The 18,136-nt window shown below is 53.0% G+C and overlaps 1 protein-coding gene across 9 annotated transcripts in view; it reads right to left on the reverse strand.

Moving 5' to 3' along the window:
- Positions 1-18,136, reverse strand: part of Mad1l1 (mitotic arrest deficient 1 like 1) — a 308,954-nt gene that overhangs the window by 75,247 nt on the left and 215,571 nt on the right. For all 9 annotated transcript variants that reach the window (XM_063234039.1, XM_063234036.1, XM_063234037.1 and 6 more), the window contains one exon: positions 4,580-4,787. In XM_063234039.1, the coding sequence (XP_063090109.1) occupies positions 4,580-4,787 (208 nt within the window). The remainder of the gene's footprint in view (positions 1-4,579; positions 4,788-18,136) is intronic.

Raw genomic sequence — 18,136 nt, forward strand, 5'->3', positions numbered from 1 at the left:
ATACTGACAGGTTCCATTTGTGCTACCTGCCCTCAAAGCTCATAGCCTGTGCTTTTCCTGTCTCCTGGGTTCTATATTTCCTTTTGTTTATGCTCTCATTTTACTGGAACACATCCTTGATTAGCTTCCTGAGAAAGTACATGTGGGAGGTAAATATTTGTCCATATAGAAATGCATCCTTCCTTGGGGTTTTCCTGGGTGGGTTCCAGGGGTGCACAGCTTGCTGCCTGGCATGTCAGTTTCTGTCCTGCTCGTGCCCTCCCAGTGCCCTGCTGAGAAGCACTCTGCAGATCTGATTCCCAATTCTTTGGCAGGATTCCTCTTGAAAAGTTTACAGGGTCTTCTCTCAGTCCCCTGTGCCCTGGAAGGCTGTGACGAAGTGTTTAGGAGGGCCTGCTTGCATTCTGAGCATCTTCTGCAGCATGGTGCCAGCTCCCTGGCTCTGGGGAACATCCCCAAAGATTCTGTATACTTCCCCCTGCATGCCCTGTCTCAGCTCTGGACCTCCTAGACCAGTTCTCTTGTATTTTTTACCTTTTTATCCTTTTTCTGGACCTATTTCTTCTACTTTCAGATAAACTTTCTCAGCTTTATCTCATAAGATGATCATTTAGCTCTAGGTATTGTTAGCTCCCAAAGTCCACTTTCTCCTCTTTGGATTTTCTCTGGGTGCCATGCTCTAGCACTATTGAAAGTCTGTTCTTACCTATCTTGGCATCACCAGGACAGTTTTCTGGAGGCTTCCTCTGTGCTGGCCCTGTTTCCTATGGACTCACTTTCCTATTTATTCTGCTCTGTATTTTTCATGTTGGGGTCTTTCTTCGGTTGGACATCAAGAATCCTTATCTCTGCATCACCAGTCACTAGGGGAACCCTGAGCAGGCAGCAAGTTCTGCCACCTCTGGCTGTACCACATGCCTCCACTGAGTTGGCAACAACCCTTCTGGGCCCGTTGGCTTTTCTAGTGACGCTGGCTGAAAGGCCATCTTGGAATCACCTCAGCACCTGCCTCAACCCTGTAGTCTGCTCATCCCGCCATGACTGGGCCCATCCAGGGCTCTCTTCCTGCCATCTCCACAGCCGTGGTGCAGGTGAGTCTATAGGGCTCATGACCAGATTGTGGGGCTCACCTGGGGCTTCTGACTCCAGGGCCTGAGAATCTGCATCTCTCTCAGAATTTATTTTTATTGGTACATCTTTGCAGCACATAATTATTACATTCATGATAGGATCTGTCACATGTACATAACATGTCTTAGTCCTTCTTTCATCCCCTTTTCCTCTATCCTCCATCTTCTCATCTCTTGGTCCCCTTTCTATCTGCAAGATATCCATCTCCCTGTTTCCTATTATCTGTCCCTCTGTCTGTTCAAGATTCACTATGCTTTCTCCAGCCTCCTCAGCTTAGGAAGTGCCCCCCACCAGTATCTCTGGCTGTTGTCCTGTGCCCCCTGGGAGTTTTGTGGCCTCAGCAGTCTGGATCCTGTCCCATGCACTGGCTTGGAATCAGCTTTCCTGAATCTGGTTGGTCACCAACCCCTCAGTCATCCACTTTTCAATGAAAGCTTGTAGCCACATTCTTTCTCTTTCTATGTGTAAGCCTTAAGGAAAATGAAATAAAAATCAACCCAGGGGCCTGGGATTAGGAGGTGCAGTTGGCCATCAGCACAGAAATGCCCACACTGCCCAGTGCCTGCTTCTCATCCTCCAGCTGCCCACATCTGGCCTGGGCCTCTATTTACTTTCGTTTTCTAAATTCCAGGCAACCTTGGAGCTGACTTGTTCCCTAAGAGAAGCTTGGGGATTTCTCAGGATCCCCCAGGCATGAGGTAGAGCCCTACCTTCCGAGGCCATCTGCTACAGCCTTGAATATGTGTTATGGCCAGACTCCTGGCACTGGGCTCTCATGGCCAACATGGGGCAGGCTGACAGGAGTAGCACGGCAGGTTTTACTAGGTAAGTGAACAAAGCAGTCCCTGGGCAGAGGCTCAAGATCAATCTGTGACATCCATGATGGTGAGGGTGTCTCCCAAGAGCACTTTCACAAAGACCCACCAAAAACACTCCAGTGACACACAGTACAAACTCAGAGAAGTCATCCTATAGGGAGGCACAGACTGCCCTGTGCAGCTGCAGCCCAGACCACGAGCCCTTGTGGTGGTGGAAGCCAGAAAGACAACTAGAAATGCCACCCTCTGCTGGGCAGTCCTAAGACAGGGCCTTTTTTTGCTCTTGGTTTTTGTCCCTCATCTGTGCTGCACGGATGCGGAATGCTTGGCAAAAGTCACAAAGTCTATCAGCCAGGGCGGGGTCCTGTGTGCCGCTGTGGGTAAATTGACCAGGTGGGTGTGTTGGCTCCAGCAGTGTCCCTCAGCCTCAGCCTGGCTGCTGTTTTGGGTAGAGGGTGCCAATTTGAAATGCAAGTCTGGAGAGGAAGGGGGCAGAAGCAGAAAGGCCTTTCAAACAGTGAGGTGCTCAAAGACGTAGCTGCAGCCCAGTCCCAAGCCCAGCCAATCTTCATACCATGTTGCTTATTGCCTCTGCTGCACCAGGAGAGAGGCAGTAGGGTTTCTGCCCCAGGCATGGCTCTGGCACATTTCTTAACGAGCCTGGATGCTCTGGGCCACAGAGAATGGGGTGTGTGGTGAATTAACTAATGGTCAATTTATAACACCTAGCTGAACTGAATCAGCATGGTGCTGGGCATGGAAGGCCCACTGAGGACTGTTGCCAGCAGCATAGAAGGAGAACTGGAGAGGATGGTGCATTGTTGATTCTCCTGGAGAAGCTTGTCATGCTGCTTTTCCTGACAGTAACTCAGCTGTTTTCATCTTTGAAAGAGTTCAGGACTGGCTATCACTGAGGATGGCTGTAGCAGTTCTCTTTGGGGGAGCTCTGCTCCTTACCTGGAGCATCACTTCCCGGCTCCGCTGGTGTAGACATTCTAGTTTCCACCACTGACCTTTGGGCCTTCCCAGTGCAGATGTTTGATACACACTTGCATGAGACATTGTGGGGGGCTCTAGACCTCCACCTGGACTTGTATAGGACACTGCTGTGGGATCCAGGCCCTCATCTGGATTCTTTGGGTCTCTAGTGCATAGACAAATCTCTTGTGCTCTTCTGTGTTTGACTTTTTGGATGAATATTGTAAGTAATCCTATAAATTATGTGCTCATTAAATCTGTTCCCTTGCAAACACTGACTACAATAGGATGGCATTTGGTAAGGCCAATGTAGGCACCTCCGTGAAAACCTGAGCTGCAGAGGCGAGGACAGGCCTGTGAGCTCACAGGCCACACATGAGGTCCTGAGGTGAGTGACCATGCAGCCAGATTCAGTCCTCCAGGATGCTGAAGGTGCGGATTCCTGCCTGCTGACGGCTGGACCTCATGGCAGTGTATGAGTCCTAGTCTCAGGAAAGACACTGGCAAACTGAGGACAGCCACAGAGACCCAAAAGCAAGAACAAAGACAATGAAAATACAAGTGATGTGCAGTTACTGAGCACCTGCTACACATCAGGCTCTCCGTAACGGCTTCTAGGCTTCACTGCCAGCAGGGCTATGACTACCTAAGTGACAGCTGATGTGACGGAGATGTAGATGGTCACTCCAACCCTGGCCTGGCTTCCTCCAGGGCCCATGACTCAGCATCTGCACACCTGTGTCAGTCCCAGGTCACCATCTCAGCACCCTACACAAGGTGGGAGCAAACAGGAAGGGACGAGAAAGGCTGACTCGGAGAATGAAAGCCATCTGCCGGACACCACTCTACACTACATTCTTCAGGAAGGACCAAGGATGACAGCTATGCCTTCCTAGCTTGAGAATGCTCTTGGGGATCCTGAGAGCTTCACAGAATGAGTTGACAAATACATGAGAAACAAATAGAAAAAGGCTTCACAGGATGAAAGGCAACTCAGGAAAAAAAAAGAAAGAAAAGAAACACGAGGTGCATATCAAGCAGCCAGAAGGGCATGGGGGTGGTGCACACTGTACCTTCAGCACTCTGGGAGGCTGAGGCAGGAGGACTGCAAGTTCTCGGCCTCAGGTTGTAGGGTGGACACACCCAGAGCAAAGACACAGTACGTACAGACTCCAGCTGTCACTTCACTGTGTCAGAGGTGACAAACACAGGTCCTGAGGTTATTACCTTGATTTTACAGACTGAAGCAGGCAGTGCAGGCAGTGACTCCGTGGCTGGCCTCAAAGGGCTCTGTGGCAGGGCCCCGGGCTCTGTGAAGGGTACTTAGCACAGTGAAAGATAGCCCTGCTTTCATGGAGGATTGGATTTGCTCATGATTAATGGGCACACAGCAACTGATAAATGGTATTAATTTGTTTGAGGGGTCTGAGAAGATCGTGGTTGCATGCTTCTCCACAGCTGCCTGAGTTATTTCCTGCTGCCCACAGACATGGACGATGGACCCTGTTTGCACGGCCCCTGATGATGCAGAGTGGGTCTGTAGCACATGGGGCTGGTGTGCCCTGATCAGCCATCCATCTGGCCCTGCTGCTCAGGTGTGACAGCAGCCTGGGGGACCTACTTGTGGAATGAGGACCAGGCAAGGGGCCTACCTGCCACCTCTTTGGATGAGGCCAGGCCAGTGGTGGCCTCCAGGTCAGCGGGCACAGGGCCTCCTCTCTCCAGGGCATGCACGAGCCCCCGCAGCCGCTCACACTCCTCCTGCAGTCGGTCTCGCTCCTCACGTAGGCGCTGCTTGGCCAGGCTGGTGGGGTTGAGGCTCATGTGCAGCACTTTGGTTTTGCTCTGGTCATAGTCACCCTGTAGGACCAAGCACAGCACAGGGTCACCTCAAGGGGCTTTGGGAAGGAAGACAGAAGGGACAGAATGCTCATAAACCCAGCATGACACCGGAGAGCTGCTCAGTCTGGCTGTTGCCTGCTGAGCATCACGAGCTGGGTGCTAGAGAACTGTGCAGCTGGAGGTCTCAGTGCCTGCGAGCTACAGTGTGAGCCAGGTGAGGCCCTGCGCTGGGGTTGCTTCCCTACTGCCCACCACAAGGCCAGGCTGCCTGCCACGGGCCCTGAAAAGTCACTGGGCTAATGAGAAGATAGCAAGTGCCACATACTCCTTGGGACATCACAATCCTCAGTACACAGGAATTCCCTCTCATCTCCTGGGGATTGAACCCAGGACTTTTACACTGAGCTATACCCCCAACCCCTATTTAAAACAGGGTCTTCTTAAGTTGCTAAGTGGCCCAGATGGGGCTCAAACTTGGGATCCTCCTGCCTCAGCCTCCCAGAGTGCAGAGGTTAGAGGTGTGCTCCACTGGACTCAGCTTTAAATATTAATTTTTTCTTTTTGAGACAGTTTTTCTATGCAGTTCTGGCTGACCTTAAAGTCACAGTGATCTTCCTGCCTCAGCCTCCTGAATGCTGGAATTATAGTTATGCGCCACCATGCTTGGCTTAAATCAATTTTAAGAACACACCATGATGTAAATATTTGAATGACTGAGCTCTTACTACTTCACAGTGTAGCCCTGGAAGGTACCGCACCAATCTTCTCTCCATCAGGTACGTAAGAGGAGGGTCCTAACTAAACAGCAAACAAGCCTTTGTTTTCTGATCACCTTTAGACTTATGGAGAAACTGGGAAGGCAGTGAAGACAGTCCCCACAGACCTTGCACCGGTGTTCACCGCTATGTCTCTCAGGAGTGAGGTCAGCCTGTCACAGTCCAGACCCAGCCAGAGGGAAGAAACCAAGAAAGATGAACTAAGAAAGATCCCCAAGTATCACACCACGTCAGAGACTGTAGTTAAAGAGATGGGCATTACTAGCACAAGAGACCGCTAGATACCCCTGTGCCCTGTAGCTCCCACCACACCCAAATGCTAATTCCAGAGGGATCCCAAGATAAAAGTTTAACCAAAAACAGAAACACATCTTCTTGCCCATGGAGTAGAGACTTAAAGAACATTCAAGTGCTATCACCCAGGAAAGGAGGAAGGAGCCCAGACTCACGACTATCCAGAGCTGCTCTTCCACTGGAGCAGAGGGCCCCTGGCAGAGTGGAGAGGAGACCTGACCCACGCATGGCAAAGGATCCACATCAGAACTCACACAGCATGAGAAAACAAGCAAGAACATTTCAGAAAATTCTGCTTAAAAATGGGCCACAAACATGAACAGACACTTTACAGAAGGGACTCAAAGCTGGTGTACATATGGAAGGCACCCGTGCATGAGGGGAACAAGGCTGAACCAGCAGTGTGCACACGGCATGCAGGACGGGTTGATGGACGCTCAATATGCAGTAGGCTCACTGAAGGCCTTGTGCACACTGTGCCTTCCTGTCTGAGCCCTGCCCCTTCACTGACCCAGGATGGACTTCTACGCAAGGTCTGAAGACTTGCAAGGTCATAGAAAGGAGCCACACTGCCCTGAGCCTCAGGGCTCCTCCAGAAGGGTGGGCCACTGCATGGCAAGAGAGGAGGAAGGCCTCAGCCTCCTCTGGGCCCCAGCTGCCAAGGCTGAGGGGTCCCTGGAGCCCACCCCAAGGAGGCCCTGGTGGGGGACAACACTGACAGTGCATGTGAGCCCCAGGGTACATTAGCCACTGGTCTCTATGAGGCACCTACACTGAGCCACAAAGTGAACATCCCACAGATGAAGACTTCCCCGTGCCCACCTCTGGGGAAATGGCATCTGTCACTCAGACTACCAGGCGGTCCTGGGAGAGGCTGGGTGGAGACAGTCTGCTAAGCATGGGGGCCTCTGGCCTCTAGCCTCACAGCAGTTTAAGCTGCTATGGACCACCATCCTTCTGCCAAAGGACTGGTCTAGAATGGGCCCACCTTGTGCCCCCCACTAGGTCCACAGCCTACCGTCCCTGACCAGCTACCCAGACTCCTCAGGGTGTGTCTCCAAAGAAATGCGGGACCAGAAGTGAGCAAAGTAAGGTTCTGCCCCAGTGTGCCACCCTCTGGAATAGAAACATGCTAACCGCTGGTCCTCAAGCCCCTTGCCTAAGAGTCAGTGGGGACAGGACACTGACATGGGCCAAAGACCCTGTGGGACCAAAATGATGGCACAGGGCACTGCTGGCAGCAGCTGGGTTTGCACACACACCCCAGGTGCTATCCTGTGTTATTCCTTAGGCTGAGAAGGGAGAGACCAGGCAGGAGGGAAGGGGAGGCACAGCAGGCTGAGCAGGACAGGATTCCCGGGCTCCTCCACAGGCTTTATGAGAACCTTGTAAAAATCCCAAAGGATGACGATGCTGGAACCCAGCTGAATCACAGACCATCAGAGTTGAAAGGGATTGTTATACCACCCAATTTTAACAGTCTGGGGAAGATAACCAAGCTGGCCTACGTGGCCCTGGGAGAGCCCCATCTCTGAGGCCTTGCAGGTGGACACATACCAGTCTCCTTCCCCTCACAAAGCTAGGAATGTGGAGTCAGACGGCTGGCCTGCGCTTCCTGGGGTGCCCGGTCCACCAAGTGCCCAGCTCTGTGGCTATCACAAGCAAGCAGCCACAATAGACACGACAGTAACCATGTGCCAATGAAGCCACCTTCATGAGCACAAATCACCATTCCCCACGATTATCCTGTATGTGCAGTACTCTCTCCTTTTGCTTTCTGCATGCTTAACTGCTTCTATACATTAAATGGACTTTACCTGACTCGGAAGTAGTAGAGCGCTCTAGAGGGCATATGGGGGAGCTGGGCACTGAAAGGCAGGGACATGAGCTCTGTCCAAGTCACCCAGGAAGTGGCTAGGGAGCCGGCACATGGGGGTCAGAGCAGGTAATACAATGGGGAGCCTTAAGCACTGGGCCTGGTGGTCTCCAGATATATCCACCATCTGGGACCTTCTGCAGTACCCATCCAGGAATGAAAACCCTGGTCCATGCAGACAGGGAGCAGCTAAGGGGGAGTGTGAGGCTGTGGGGGCTGGTGGCAGCTTCCAGAGTGTGGTGACCCTTGGATTTGAGAAGAACAGGCAGTCACGGGAGAGATGGTGTCTCTCCTGATGTGCAGTGGGACAGACACCCTAACGGAGAGGCTCAGCAAGACTGTCGCTCCACTCGACACACAGGAAACTGGCATCGGGCACTGAGGTCCGAGGCAACGGGCCAGCCAGGACACAGCGAGGCAGTGAAGCTGGATGCAGTGTCCGTGTCCCACCACCTGCTCCCTGTGCCACTGCCCCTTCTGGAGCAGGTAGGTCCCCACTGCTGTCGGAGAACAGAGTGGCGCCTGCCATGGGAGTGTGGGAAAGGAAGGGACTGCCCGTCCGAGACCCTCCTGTATCCAGGAGCTCTGAGGGGACAGGCCCTTTTTCTGCCCCATTGCCAAGAAGTGGCAGGATGTTTGGAGCCCAGCGGAAACAAGTGCCTGACACAGGTCTACAGCAAAGACAGGAGAACGATGGTGACAGCACCTCACTCCCGCTGCTCTCGCCCCGCACCTTTCAGCACCTCAGTGTGGACGTTTTATCGGCTGGCTCCCTGAGAAGGTCAGTTCTGTGGGGATAAGGGCTGTGTTTTGTCCACGGTGGCGGTGCCAGGGCTGAGAAGAGGGCCTGATGTGGTGCTGAATATGCATTTGTTGAACGAGTGGGTGATAATTACAACATTTCCTGAGCCAGGATGTGTCCCTGCAGACTTACAAGTCAGATCATTTGCCAGTCACGATAGCGTGTGAGGGGAGAGCCAGCAGGTCCCAGGAAGGACCTGGCCTCTCTCCAATGGGCCCTCAACAGCTAGCCCTGCCTGGATCCTGTTTTGCTCAAGCTTGGTGATGCTCAAATGGGCAGGGTGCTCCATGGCTACTTTGCTAGCCCTGCAGGCAGGACTGGTGGCCCCATTCCAGAGCCCGGTCCCCATCAGTCACCGGGAGTCACACAGAAGAGGAAGGAAACAGCCACTGTCCAACCTCCTAAGGAGCTACAGCAGGCCTGGCGCTTCCTGCCCAGCATGGAACAGCCACCCTAAAGGCATAGGGCTTGGGACCCAGACAAAGGATTTTAGAGCTTGGTCTGGGAGGCACAGCCAGGCAGCACAGACAAAGGCCACAAGGGCATGAGGCAAACAGTGAAGATGTCACCAGTGGCCACGGCCAGCCCAACTTCAAGGTTGTCCTACAGAGGGATCCAAATGTCACCTCAACTGGACATACTATAGCCCCTGCTCCAAGGAAGGCTGGGGGTAGAGCAGGTGCACGTAGGTGGCCTCTGCAGTCCAGGGTGCTAGGTCACTTCTAAATATGTCTGTCCATCTATCCAACCAGTATGTATTGTCCAGGACTTCCACCTCCCCTTATAAAATCCCAAGTGGGCTTCCAGTCAGCCAGTGACGGTCACGGTAGAGAGAAGACCCCAGTATGCCAGCAACCCCACCACCTCCCCAGCACGCACCCACCCTGCATGGGCACAGAGGGTGTCACGCCAGTGAGAAGGCATGCTGTCCAGGGGGCTGGTGCTGCACGGGACGAGCAGATGGGGAGAGTGAACAACTTTGCTGAAATCTGCTGCTAGATGACAGCTTTGAGGAAGAAAGGGAAAAATGGCTGTAATCTTCTGCTAAAATTTGTCGCCTTGTTTGATTCACAGCTGAGAAAACTGTTGAGACGCTGACAAGCATCTCAAAAGGAAAAGTTGGGGACCTTCTTTTGACGCCATGGTGCAATTATTGACTAAACAAAAACATTTCACTTGCCGAGCGAGTGGCTGACATTCTCTGTTAATGACAGCAGCAAAGCAGGGACCAAAGGACAGGGCCAGGGCACATGCTGGCCACGGGCAAGCCCATCTTCCATCCAGCTGTCTCTGGGCCAGGCCTATGGATGGCTCTGAGAGGAGTCTGCACCAGGCTGCAGTGTATACTCCCCGAGAGCTGGGAGCTCGAGGCGCCCCTGCTACCTATCTGCTCTGTGGGTTTGGGTCTTGTGAACTCGGGCCAGGCACTGCCCTCTACATCCCAAGTTCTGCAGGGTGGGGCTTGGTGGGGCCGGTGCCAGCTTTATTTCTGCCTGTAAAATAAATTCTATCCTACCTTGCCATTGGCCTTAAGCAGGCCTCTGCCCCTCTGGGCCTCAGTTTCCCTGTGTGAACCATGCATGTGACTTTTATCCCTTCTTCTGGAGGAGGACAGCCCATGCTTGCTGCCGGGAGTGTGCGAAGAAGTGCTCCTCCATCCTCGACTGCCTTGCCAAGAGCCCAGTTCCGGGGTCCTCTCCCACCACATCTAACCTTGAAGCCCACTGCCCCAGGAGGGTCCCAGGCAGCAAGCAGGGAGGGCGGGAGGGCCGCTTGCCACCCTGCACCTGACTTGAATACTAAGAGACCCTGCTGGAAAGAGGCAGCAATGCGAGGAGAATTAGAAAGCACAGTTAAATAACCGCCAATCCTCATGCATATTTATAAATCACCCAGCCTCTAAACTAAATCAATACCTCTCCTGGCTGCGAGAGACTCAGCTCAGCAATAAGAGCAAGGCCACTTTAGTGGCTTGCTGGGTCTGGGAGCAAAAGCCCAGCACTGCCAGGTCTCTGGACAGCCACCCTGTGCCCCAACCCCACTGGGTCACACCTCTGACCCTGACTCCTACAGTTTCGAGAGTGAGGACCATGGAAAGGGGAGGTATCTGTGAGCCCTGCAGAGTACCCAGGCTCTCCACCTTTAACAACAGCTAACTGGCTCCTGGTGAACAGGTGGATGAGAACACAGGGCAGAGTGTACCTGCCCAGCACTGAGCCCATGGCATAGCCCAGAACACAGAGATGACCATGTCAGGGAGAGACAGACAGGAGACCAGTGGGTCCCTTGCTCAGCTAGGACCAGGTCTACTGCTGGACTGCCCGTGGACAAAGCCTCCTTGATGCTCAATCTCAGTCTCCGCCACCTTCAGACCCTGGGCCATGTGCTGTCAGCAAAGTTCCCAAAGAGGGAGAAGAAAGACCCAGAAACTGATTTTGGGCAGCAGGTAGGACACCTGTGTGACCCTCCACTGGCCCACAGGGTAGGGCAGGGCAGGAGGCACTCCTGTATCACTCTTAGGGCTCAGACTGGGTAATCTTAGGCTAAGCTCCAGACTCCCAGGGCCATTCTAACTGCTATAGGGTGGTTGCCCAGCCACCTGTTTGGCATGTCCCCACCTGGAGATGCATGTGGTACACTGTGAAGGGAGGGGCAGTCAGCACTGTGCTGCTCCACAAGACTCAACACGCCCTCTTTCTCCTGTCCCACAGAGCAGGGTGACCTGAGAGGAAGGACAGGCAGCTGCCACCGTAGGGTGCCTGTCCACCCTGCAGTATGACTGCCCTGCTCATGCTGCCTAGGCCTCCTGAGGTGTGGGCCCAGGGCGCAGCCCAAGGAACTGGTGTCCCACTGTCTAAAACATGAACATCTCTGAGCTGGAGCCGAGCCTGGAGCAGACCTCATGCTCTCTGGGCCTCACTGGCTCACCTGTGGGATAATCCTGCTGCACGGCTTGCAGAGGCCTTGGGAAGAAAAACAGGCTAAGAGAGGTGACAATGGTCTTCACAAGTTTTGTGGGGCACATAAATACAAAGATACAGCCCGTGGGGCTCATGGTAGCTTTGCGGGGTACACATGTGTGCAGTTACAGTCCACAGGATCATAGAAGCAAAGACCAAAGCGCTATTACCCGTGAAGCCTGTTCCCTTTCTCTGCAGGACATGCTCAGGCAGCTGTCACCTAAAGGTCCTTGGTTCACTTTAACTCCACCTTCATCTAAGGACCCATGCCTTGCCAGAGACATCTCTGAGAACCCCAGGGTATCAGGAAAACCGGGCCAGAAAGAGAGATGGTGTAAACTTGCCTTGCTGGCCCCAGTGGAAGGCAGTGGGGGGTGGTGGGCCGAGGGGAGCCTGTCCTGCCAGACACCCCCTGTTCCAGAGTCCCTCTCTCTTTGCAGGGTTTGTTCCCTTCAAGCCCCGTGTATCAGCAGGTCATTTGTTTTACCTTTTGTTCTTACCCTGCAGAAAGCTGGACCTGATATACTTTCCCTCTCAATGGTCTGGGACCACAAGAATCACAGTGGTGGCAAAGAAAAGCAAGTCCTAGTCTATGCCACCAGCCAAAGCAGTACCTGCTTGGGACATGCACCGATCATGCTGTATGTGGAGTGGAAAGCTGTATCAGACAGTCACCAGGCTGCCTGCAGGCAAGGACAGTACTGTCCTCCTTCCCAGGGGAGAGGCCTGGTCCTCCAAAGGCTAAAACAGAACCACAGGGACTCTTGCAAGTCACCTTTGTAGTTCAGCCCTGAGCCCACCATTCTCTCGAGTGCTGTCACCTAAGAGGGAACACGGAGCACAGCTTCCTGCCCCAGTGTATCAGTTTTGTAGGTGGAGAGAGCATCAGAGGAAGGCCTGTGTGTTCAGTAGATGCTCCTGGGTGTGCCACTCTTTGGAAACAGTAGAGACAGTGGGTGGCTTCTCTGAGACATGACAAAGTCTCCTCTGGGCACACAAATGTGGGGTCCAGCAGAGCCCAAATCTGGGCTTAGCATTGCCAAGACTACCTAGGGCAGTCCTTGGGATCCCAACCTGGGTATTGTGATGCCTAAAGGTAAAGATGACAACAGTCTCCCTAGTCACTGTCCCTGTTCTCAGGCCAATGAGGTGGGTACTGCCACACACGTGGAGGACAAAGCAGGACAGTACCAGCTGAGTACAAGCCCCTATCATTGGGCATCATGCGCCTGCCATCCTGCATGTTTCTTTTGCCATCCAGGAACCTGCACACCCTTGTCAGCCTTCCCAGACCCTGGCTCTGTCCAGATGATGAGCATTGTTAGCATGGCTAATTCCAGGACTCTGCGATTGCCTGCGGGTGTCCCGACTTCAGAAGTCAGTCTGCTACTGGAGCTAATTTGGTAACAATTTACAGAGAGTGAGGGAGAGAAGTCTACTTGCTTGGAAAGGCTAAGTGCAGTCAGCCAGGCTAAGAGCCAGTTTTCAGGCCCGGATCACTACCTAGGACCCCTCAGTACCCCCAGCCATGGCTCCTACTGCTTCCCTGACCTGGAACCTACACTGTCCATCTGCTGGATCCTGTGCTACAGGTAAGCCCTACATGTGGGATGCTCTGATGGAGCTCTGGCAGACTCCATGTTGGGGCAGCCAGTAGGGACAATGAGTAGCCAAGATTCCTGGACCATCTTCCCAGAAGGCCTAGGTTTTCTAGAGTTGCCCATGAAAGATGGCTGCTATTTTTCAAATTGGTAAAATTTACATCACCTGAAATTTCCCACTGTAACCATGTCTAAGCACACAGCTCAGGGCATTAAGCACATTCGCATGGCTATGCAGCTATTGCCACCACTCGCCTCCAGAGCTCTCATCTTCCCAGAATGAAGCTCAGCCCCACTGAACGCTGACTGCTGCCCCCTCCCCAGCCCTGGCTCCCTATCTCTTGCTCTCTATCTCTAGGACCTGACTCCTCAGGACCGCCTAGAAGTGGAACCACACCGTCTGTTTTCCTTGGCAGAGTAGTGTGTCAGCTGTTCCCTCTTTCCTTGGTAAGGCCAGGTAACATCCTGTGGCCTGAACAGACATTTCATTTACCCAGATCTGTCTGTTGGAGAGCCTGGGCTGCCCCGCATTTGGATGGTGGTGAACATGCTGAGCAAGCTCATCACAATCCTTGCATCCCATCTCTCAGGTGTGTCCCTAGGAGTGGAGTTGGTCATCACACAGTTGGACAAAGTTGGTTTCATTTTATTTTTGTGGTGCTGGGGATGGAACCCAGGGCCTTACACATGCTAGACAAGCTCTCTACTAATGAGCTGCATGCCAAAGCTGATTTTTAAAATCAATGCAGTCTCCAAGGAGGGCACTATGAGACCCAGGACATTTCTCTTAGAATCTATGCTGCATCTTCAGAAATGAAGTTGGTTCTGTATCTGCCAATCCCCAATTCTCCAGTCACGGAAATTCGCTCTCTTGTGCAGGACCCACGCTGAGGACAGCCCAGTGAGGCACGGCCCTGGGAATCCTCATCACCCCTGCAGGCCCCATAGGCACTGCTCCCCACACCCTTCTAGGTCCCCATTGTCCTTTGAGACCATTCCAGGAGACAGTGCTGCTTTTCCTTCACCACGGACAGCACAGCTTGAGGCTGAACACTTGCCCAGCCCCTGGCTCTAAAATAACACAAAACTCTGCAGTAAGAAGTTCCACTCAAAGAGGACAATCACAGGATGACATCATACCTAATGTCTAGGTTTCCAAAATGCTGAAAAAATTCCTGACTTTCTCATATAAAACTTGTGCCAGGATCAGGAAAGAGGAAGAAAACTGTCGTGGCACGTTAGTACAAGACCATCAAGGCTGCAGACTAAGATGGCCTCAGTGACAGTGTGAACTCAGGACAGAGGGGAGTGGTTTGAGTCAGTGATCACACTGTTCCCACGCCACATGCTTTCTGGTCTTGTGGACAGCATGTGGAGAAGCAGGCATGAACAGGTCTCCTGAGGGCACCAGGGGAAAGACACCACACCAGTGCCACAACACCCATGGGTACCTGGAGATTGTCACACCTCCTGTCTGCTGACCAGCTTGCCGCTCTGTAAACCAGGGTCTGGGCCAGCAGCCAGGGGTCCTGACACAACTGAGGTCTGCTGACCACTGGAGGGAAGAGGCAGGAGGATTGGCAGGAGGCTGCAGCATGCTTGGTGCTCCAGCAAAGAGAGGGCATCAGGCCTAAGGGACTGAGCTTCCCAGAAGGCGACACCCTGGGAGGAGGAGTCTTAATATGCAAGGCGCATCCTTCTTCTCATAAAAAACCAAAAGAAATCAGCGCCTGTGGAAATGTCGCTGCACAAATGCACATCAGCGGGCTGCTTTTTTTAGCCTTCAGCGTTAATAAACATGAGCAGTCTGCACTCACCTCTGTGGGTCTGGACTTTTTTTTTTTCCCTTCCTAAGCATCTTATTTTACATAAACACTCAGCAAGGCAGGCCTGGGCAGCAAAGCTGAAGAGAGTCACCAAGCCTGGCTTTGCCCAGCTAGCAGACCTGGGAGACTGTATTCCTGTTCTCACCCCAAATATGGGGTACACGGAGAGCTACCAGAAAGGAGGCCACACCCTGAGTTCATAGGACCCAGTGTTCGTGTGCAAAGGGAACCCCTAGGAGATGGAACTGAAGGAAAGACCCATTGAAAGTGACCAGGCCTGGAAGTAAATTTACAAGAAACTTTAAAGATAAAAAGTGTGGCCTTTGCCTATAGTGCCAGCCCTGTAGAAAGCTGAGGCAGGAAGAATACAAGTCAAATCCAGCTTGGGCAATTTAGTGACTTACAGTTTGTCTCAAAAAATAAAAAGGGCTGGGGATATAACTCAATGCAAAAGCCCTGGGTTCAATGCCCAATAGAAAAACAAAACAAAACAAAACAAAACAACATGACTGTAGCAGTTCTAAAGGGATACAGACAGAGGTGCCCAACAAATGAAGACACCAACATTCTCATGCAAGAAAAGCCAATATGCAGGAGACACTGAGTCTCCAGAGCCTGTTATTTCCCATGATGCTGGTGAAGACTGAGAAGGCCATGAGTGGCCCCTGCTCACCCCGCTCTGCACTCAGGCCCAGGCTGGGGGGGGCAGGAGGCTCACACAGAAGCCAACAGAGGCTCAGGTGACATCTGGCCCAGCCTGGCAGACTGGGGAAGTGTGGGTACTGGCCCTGGCTCCCTGGGCAGAGTGAAGGATCTGGAGGTTGGCACAAAGGTGTGGATCTTTGCCTGTGGCTCTAGTTCTGCCATATGGGGTATGGTGGGAAGCAGCTCTGCAGTCCCCACAGACATCCAAGCAGCTATGGAAGAGCTGAGGTCTGATTCCAGAGAGCAGCCTAGGACGCTTGTGCAAGAGACATGCCCGGGACAGGGCTTAGGCAGTGGGTGGACTGTGGGTGTCACCTCATTGCCATGTGGTGGGTCACCAGCTTCTGCGACTTTATCACAGTGCCCCCCTCACAGTGTTCCTGCCAGGCACTGGGCCAGGAGCCCTGGTGCTTGCGGCCCCGAAGAGCAGTGGTCCTCTTCCATAGGCAGGCCCTGAAGTTGCCAAGCTACAAAGGCAGCAGTCTTGAGAACACTGCAGCCCTCACACCGTGCCATCTAGAGAACATCTCAGAAGTGTGTGCAGACTAGTGTCAAGAAGCCGGTGGTTCTGGCCAGGAGCACACAACCACTGCTGATATTAGAGCTGCAGGCTCCCTGGTAGATGCAACATGAGGCTGTTCTGAAGTGCGAGGTCAAGTGTGGTAGGTGGGCTGGGGGAAGACCCGGGGCTCTGAGCCTTTTGTCCCTGGGGCGGCAGGCAGGGTAGCAATTTGCTGTGAGCTGGGCAGCCATGGGGAAGGTGAACACCGCTGTTGACGCCATGGCCGGGGTGTTGGGAGCAGGGAGTTGTGAGGTCACAGCCTGACTCCGGTCTCTGAGGAGCCTCTGATGCGTACAGAAGCAGGGATGTCTCAGGCACAGACAGCTTTCTGCTCACAAGGAAGCTAACAATTTTCAACCCACTCTATTTCCCAAAGAGACGCACTTACTGTATTTTAAATGTGTATAACTGGGTAGCTCATCTGGTCCCTTTCCTGAGTAGCACTTCAGATGGGCAGTGAGGCTGGAGGGGGAGTGGGCTAGGTTGGGCTGGAGGTACCCATGGATGGTGGTCAGATCAGGGGGCCTGGCTCCAGAGGGCAGGAAATCTTGGGGGTGGGGGTTGTTCTGCCCGATCACCCACCTGCCTGAATAAGCACTGTGATTAGGCAGCCCTGCGGGATGGCGGGGGCACGGGCTTCAGGATCCCAGAGATGAATTCTGCTTAATTACGTTCACGCTGAAGTACTTAGAGAAAAGTATACAGATGTCTGCAATTTACTTTAAAATGCATCAAAAGAATAAAATGGACTGACGGCTGGCAGAGGGCCGGGGAGAGATGTCACACAGCAGCGAGTGACGTGCTTCTTGCGGACGTAGGTGGTGTGAGTGGGTGTTCACTGTGACATTCCTGCCAGTTCTCTGTGTTTGAAGGTACTTGTCAGAAGCCGGAAACTCCAGCAGGACTAGGTTTGAATGATGACCCCTGTTGGCAGCTGGTGACACTGGACACCAAAGAGTACCCACAGGGTAGCAAGCTTGGCCTGCTATCACCAGGTGCGGACATGCCCATCCTGCTGGGAGGACAGTGTCCAGCACAGTTGGGCCATCTCACTGATGAGCTTCCTAAGGCCAGTATGAGCATTCAATGGGCTCACTCCTTGCAGCTTCCAGAACCAGCCCATTAGAACCATGAAGGTGGGAGCAAGGTACCTTGTCACCATGGTGAGGAAGTGAGGACTGAGGTGCTACTGTGCATACCAGTAACCCCCCAGGAAGTGAGGGGCCCTGGAAGGGCCACTACTTGCACACCCCAAAGATGGGCTGTAGGGAAAACGCTCATCCTAGAGGAGCACTATTATGAGGAGGGTCACTGGCAGTGTGGTGTTAAATGAAAGGCAGGACAGGGGACACGGGAACCCAGGACACTCAATCATGCTCTTGGTTCTCAGTTCTAGGGCAGTGCTTGGGATAGGGACCACTGGCCTAGAGACCCAGGACAGGAGGACTAGCACCCCAGACAAGGACTGTGGCTACACAGTAGCCATGAGGTCTGCCCATTTCAGGCCATACGAGAACACTGCCACAAGTTCACACGTCTGAGAAGGGCAGGCTCAGATTACTTCCATGTGTCAGCATGGGGCCTCAGTTTCCCCATCACTCACTGGAGCCCCTGCAGTTTGAGGGCAGCAGGTTGCAGTTTCTGGGTTTGCCATCCACCTAGTGAGAGGTCCTGCCATGCAGATAGCCCCCAAACCTTCTTCCTACCCAGATTACATTAGGAATATACAAGGGTCCCCCTTGCTCGTGTGGGAATGCCAGTGACCCTCAGGGAGACCCAAAGAGGACAGTGTCAGTGTAATGATCTGTCTCCCTCAAGCACATCATGCACCCACACCCAGCTCCAAGAGGTAACTGAAGTTCTGCTTCCTCACCAACCAGCTGCGAACTAATTACAAAAATTCTAACTAGTCAAGCTCCCTCTCCAAGCATATGTTCCCAATTAAGCCGAACTGCAGCTGATTTT

The sequence above is a fragment of the Cavia porcellus genome, unplaced genomic scaffold (assembly GCF_034190915.1).
Source record: "Cavia porcellus strain 051 isolate PalLab524CR breed Dunkin Hartley unplaced genomic scaffold, mCavPor4.1 scaffold_23, whole genome shotgun sequence".
Taxonomy (NCBI): Eukaryota; Metazoa; Chordata; class Mammalia; order Rodentia; family Caviidae; genus Cavia; species Cavia porcellus.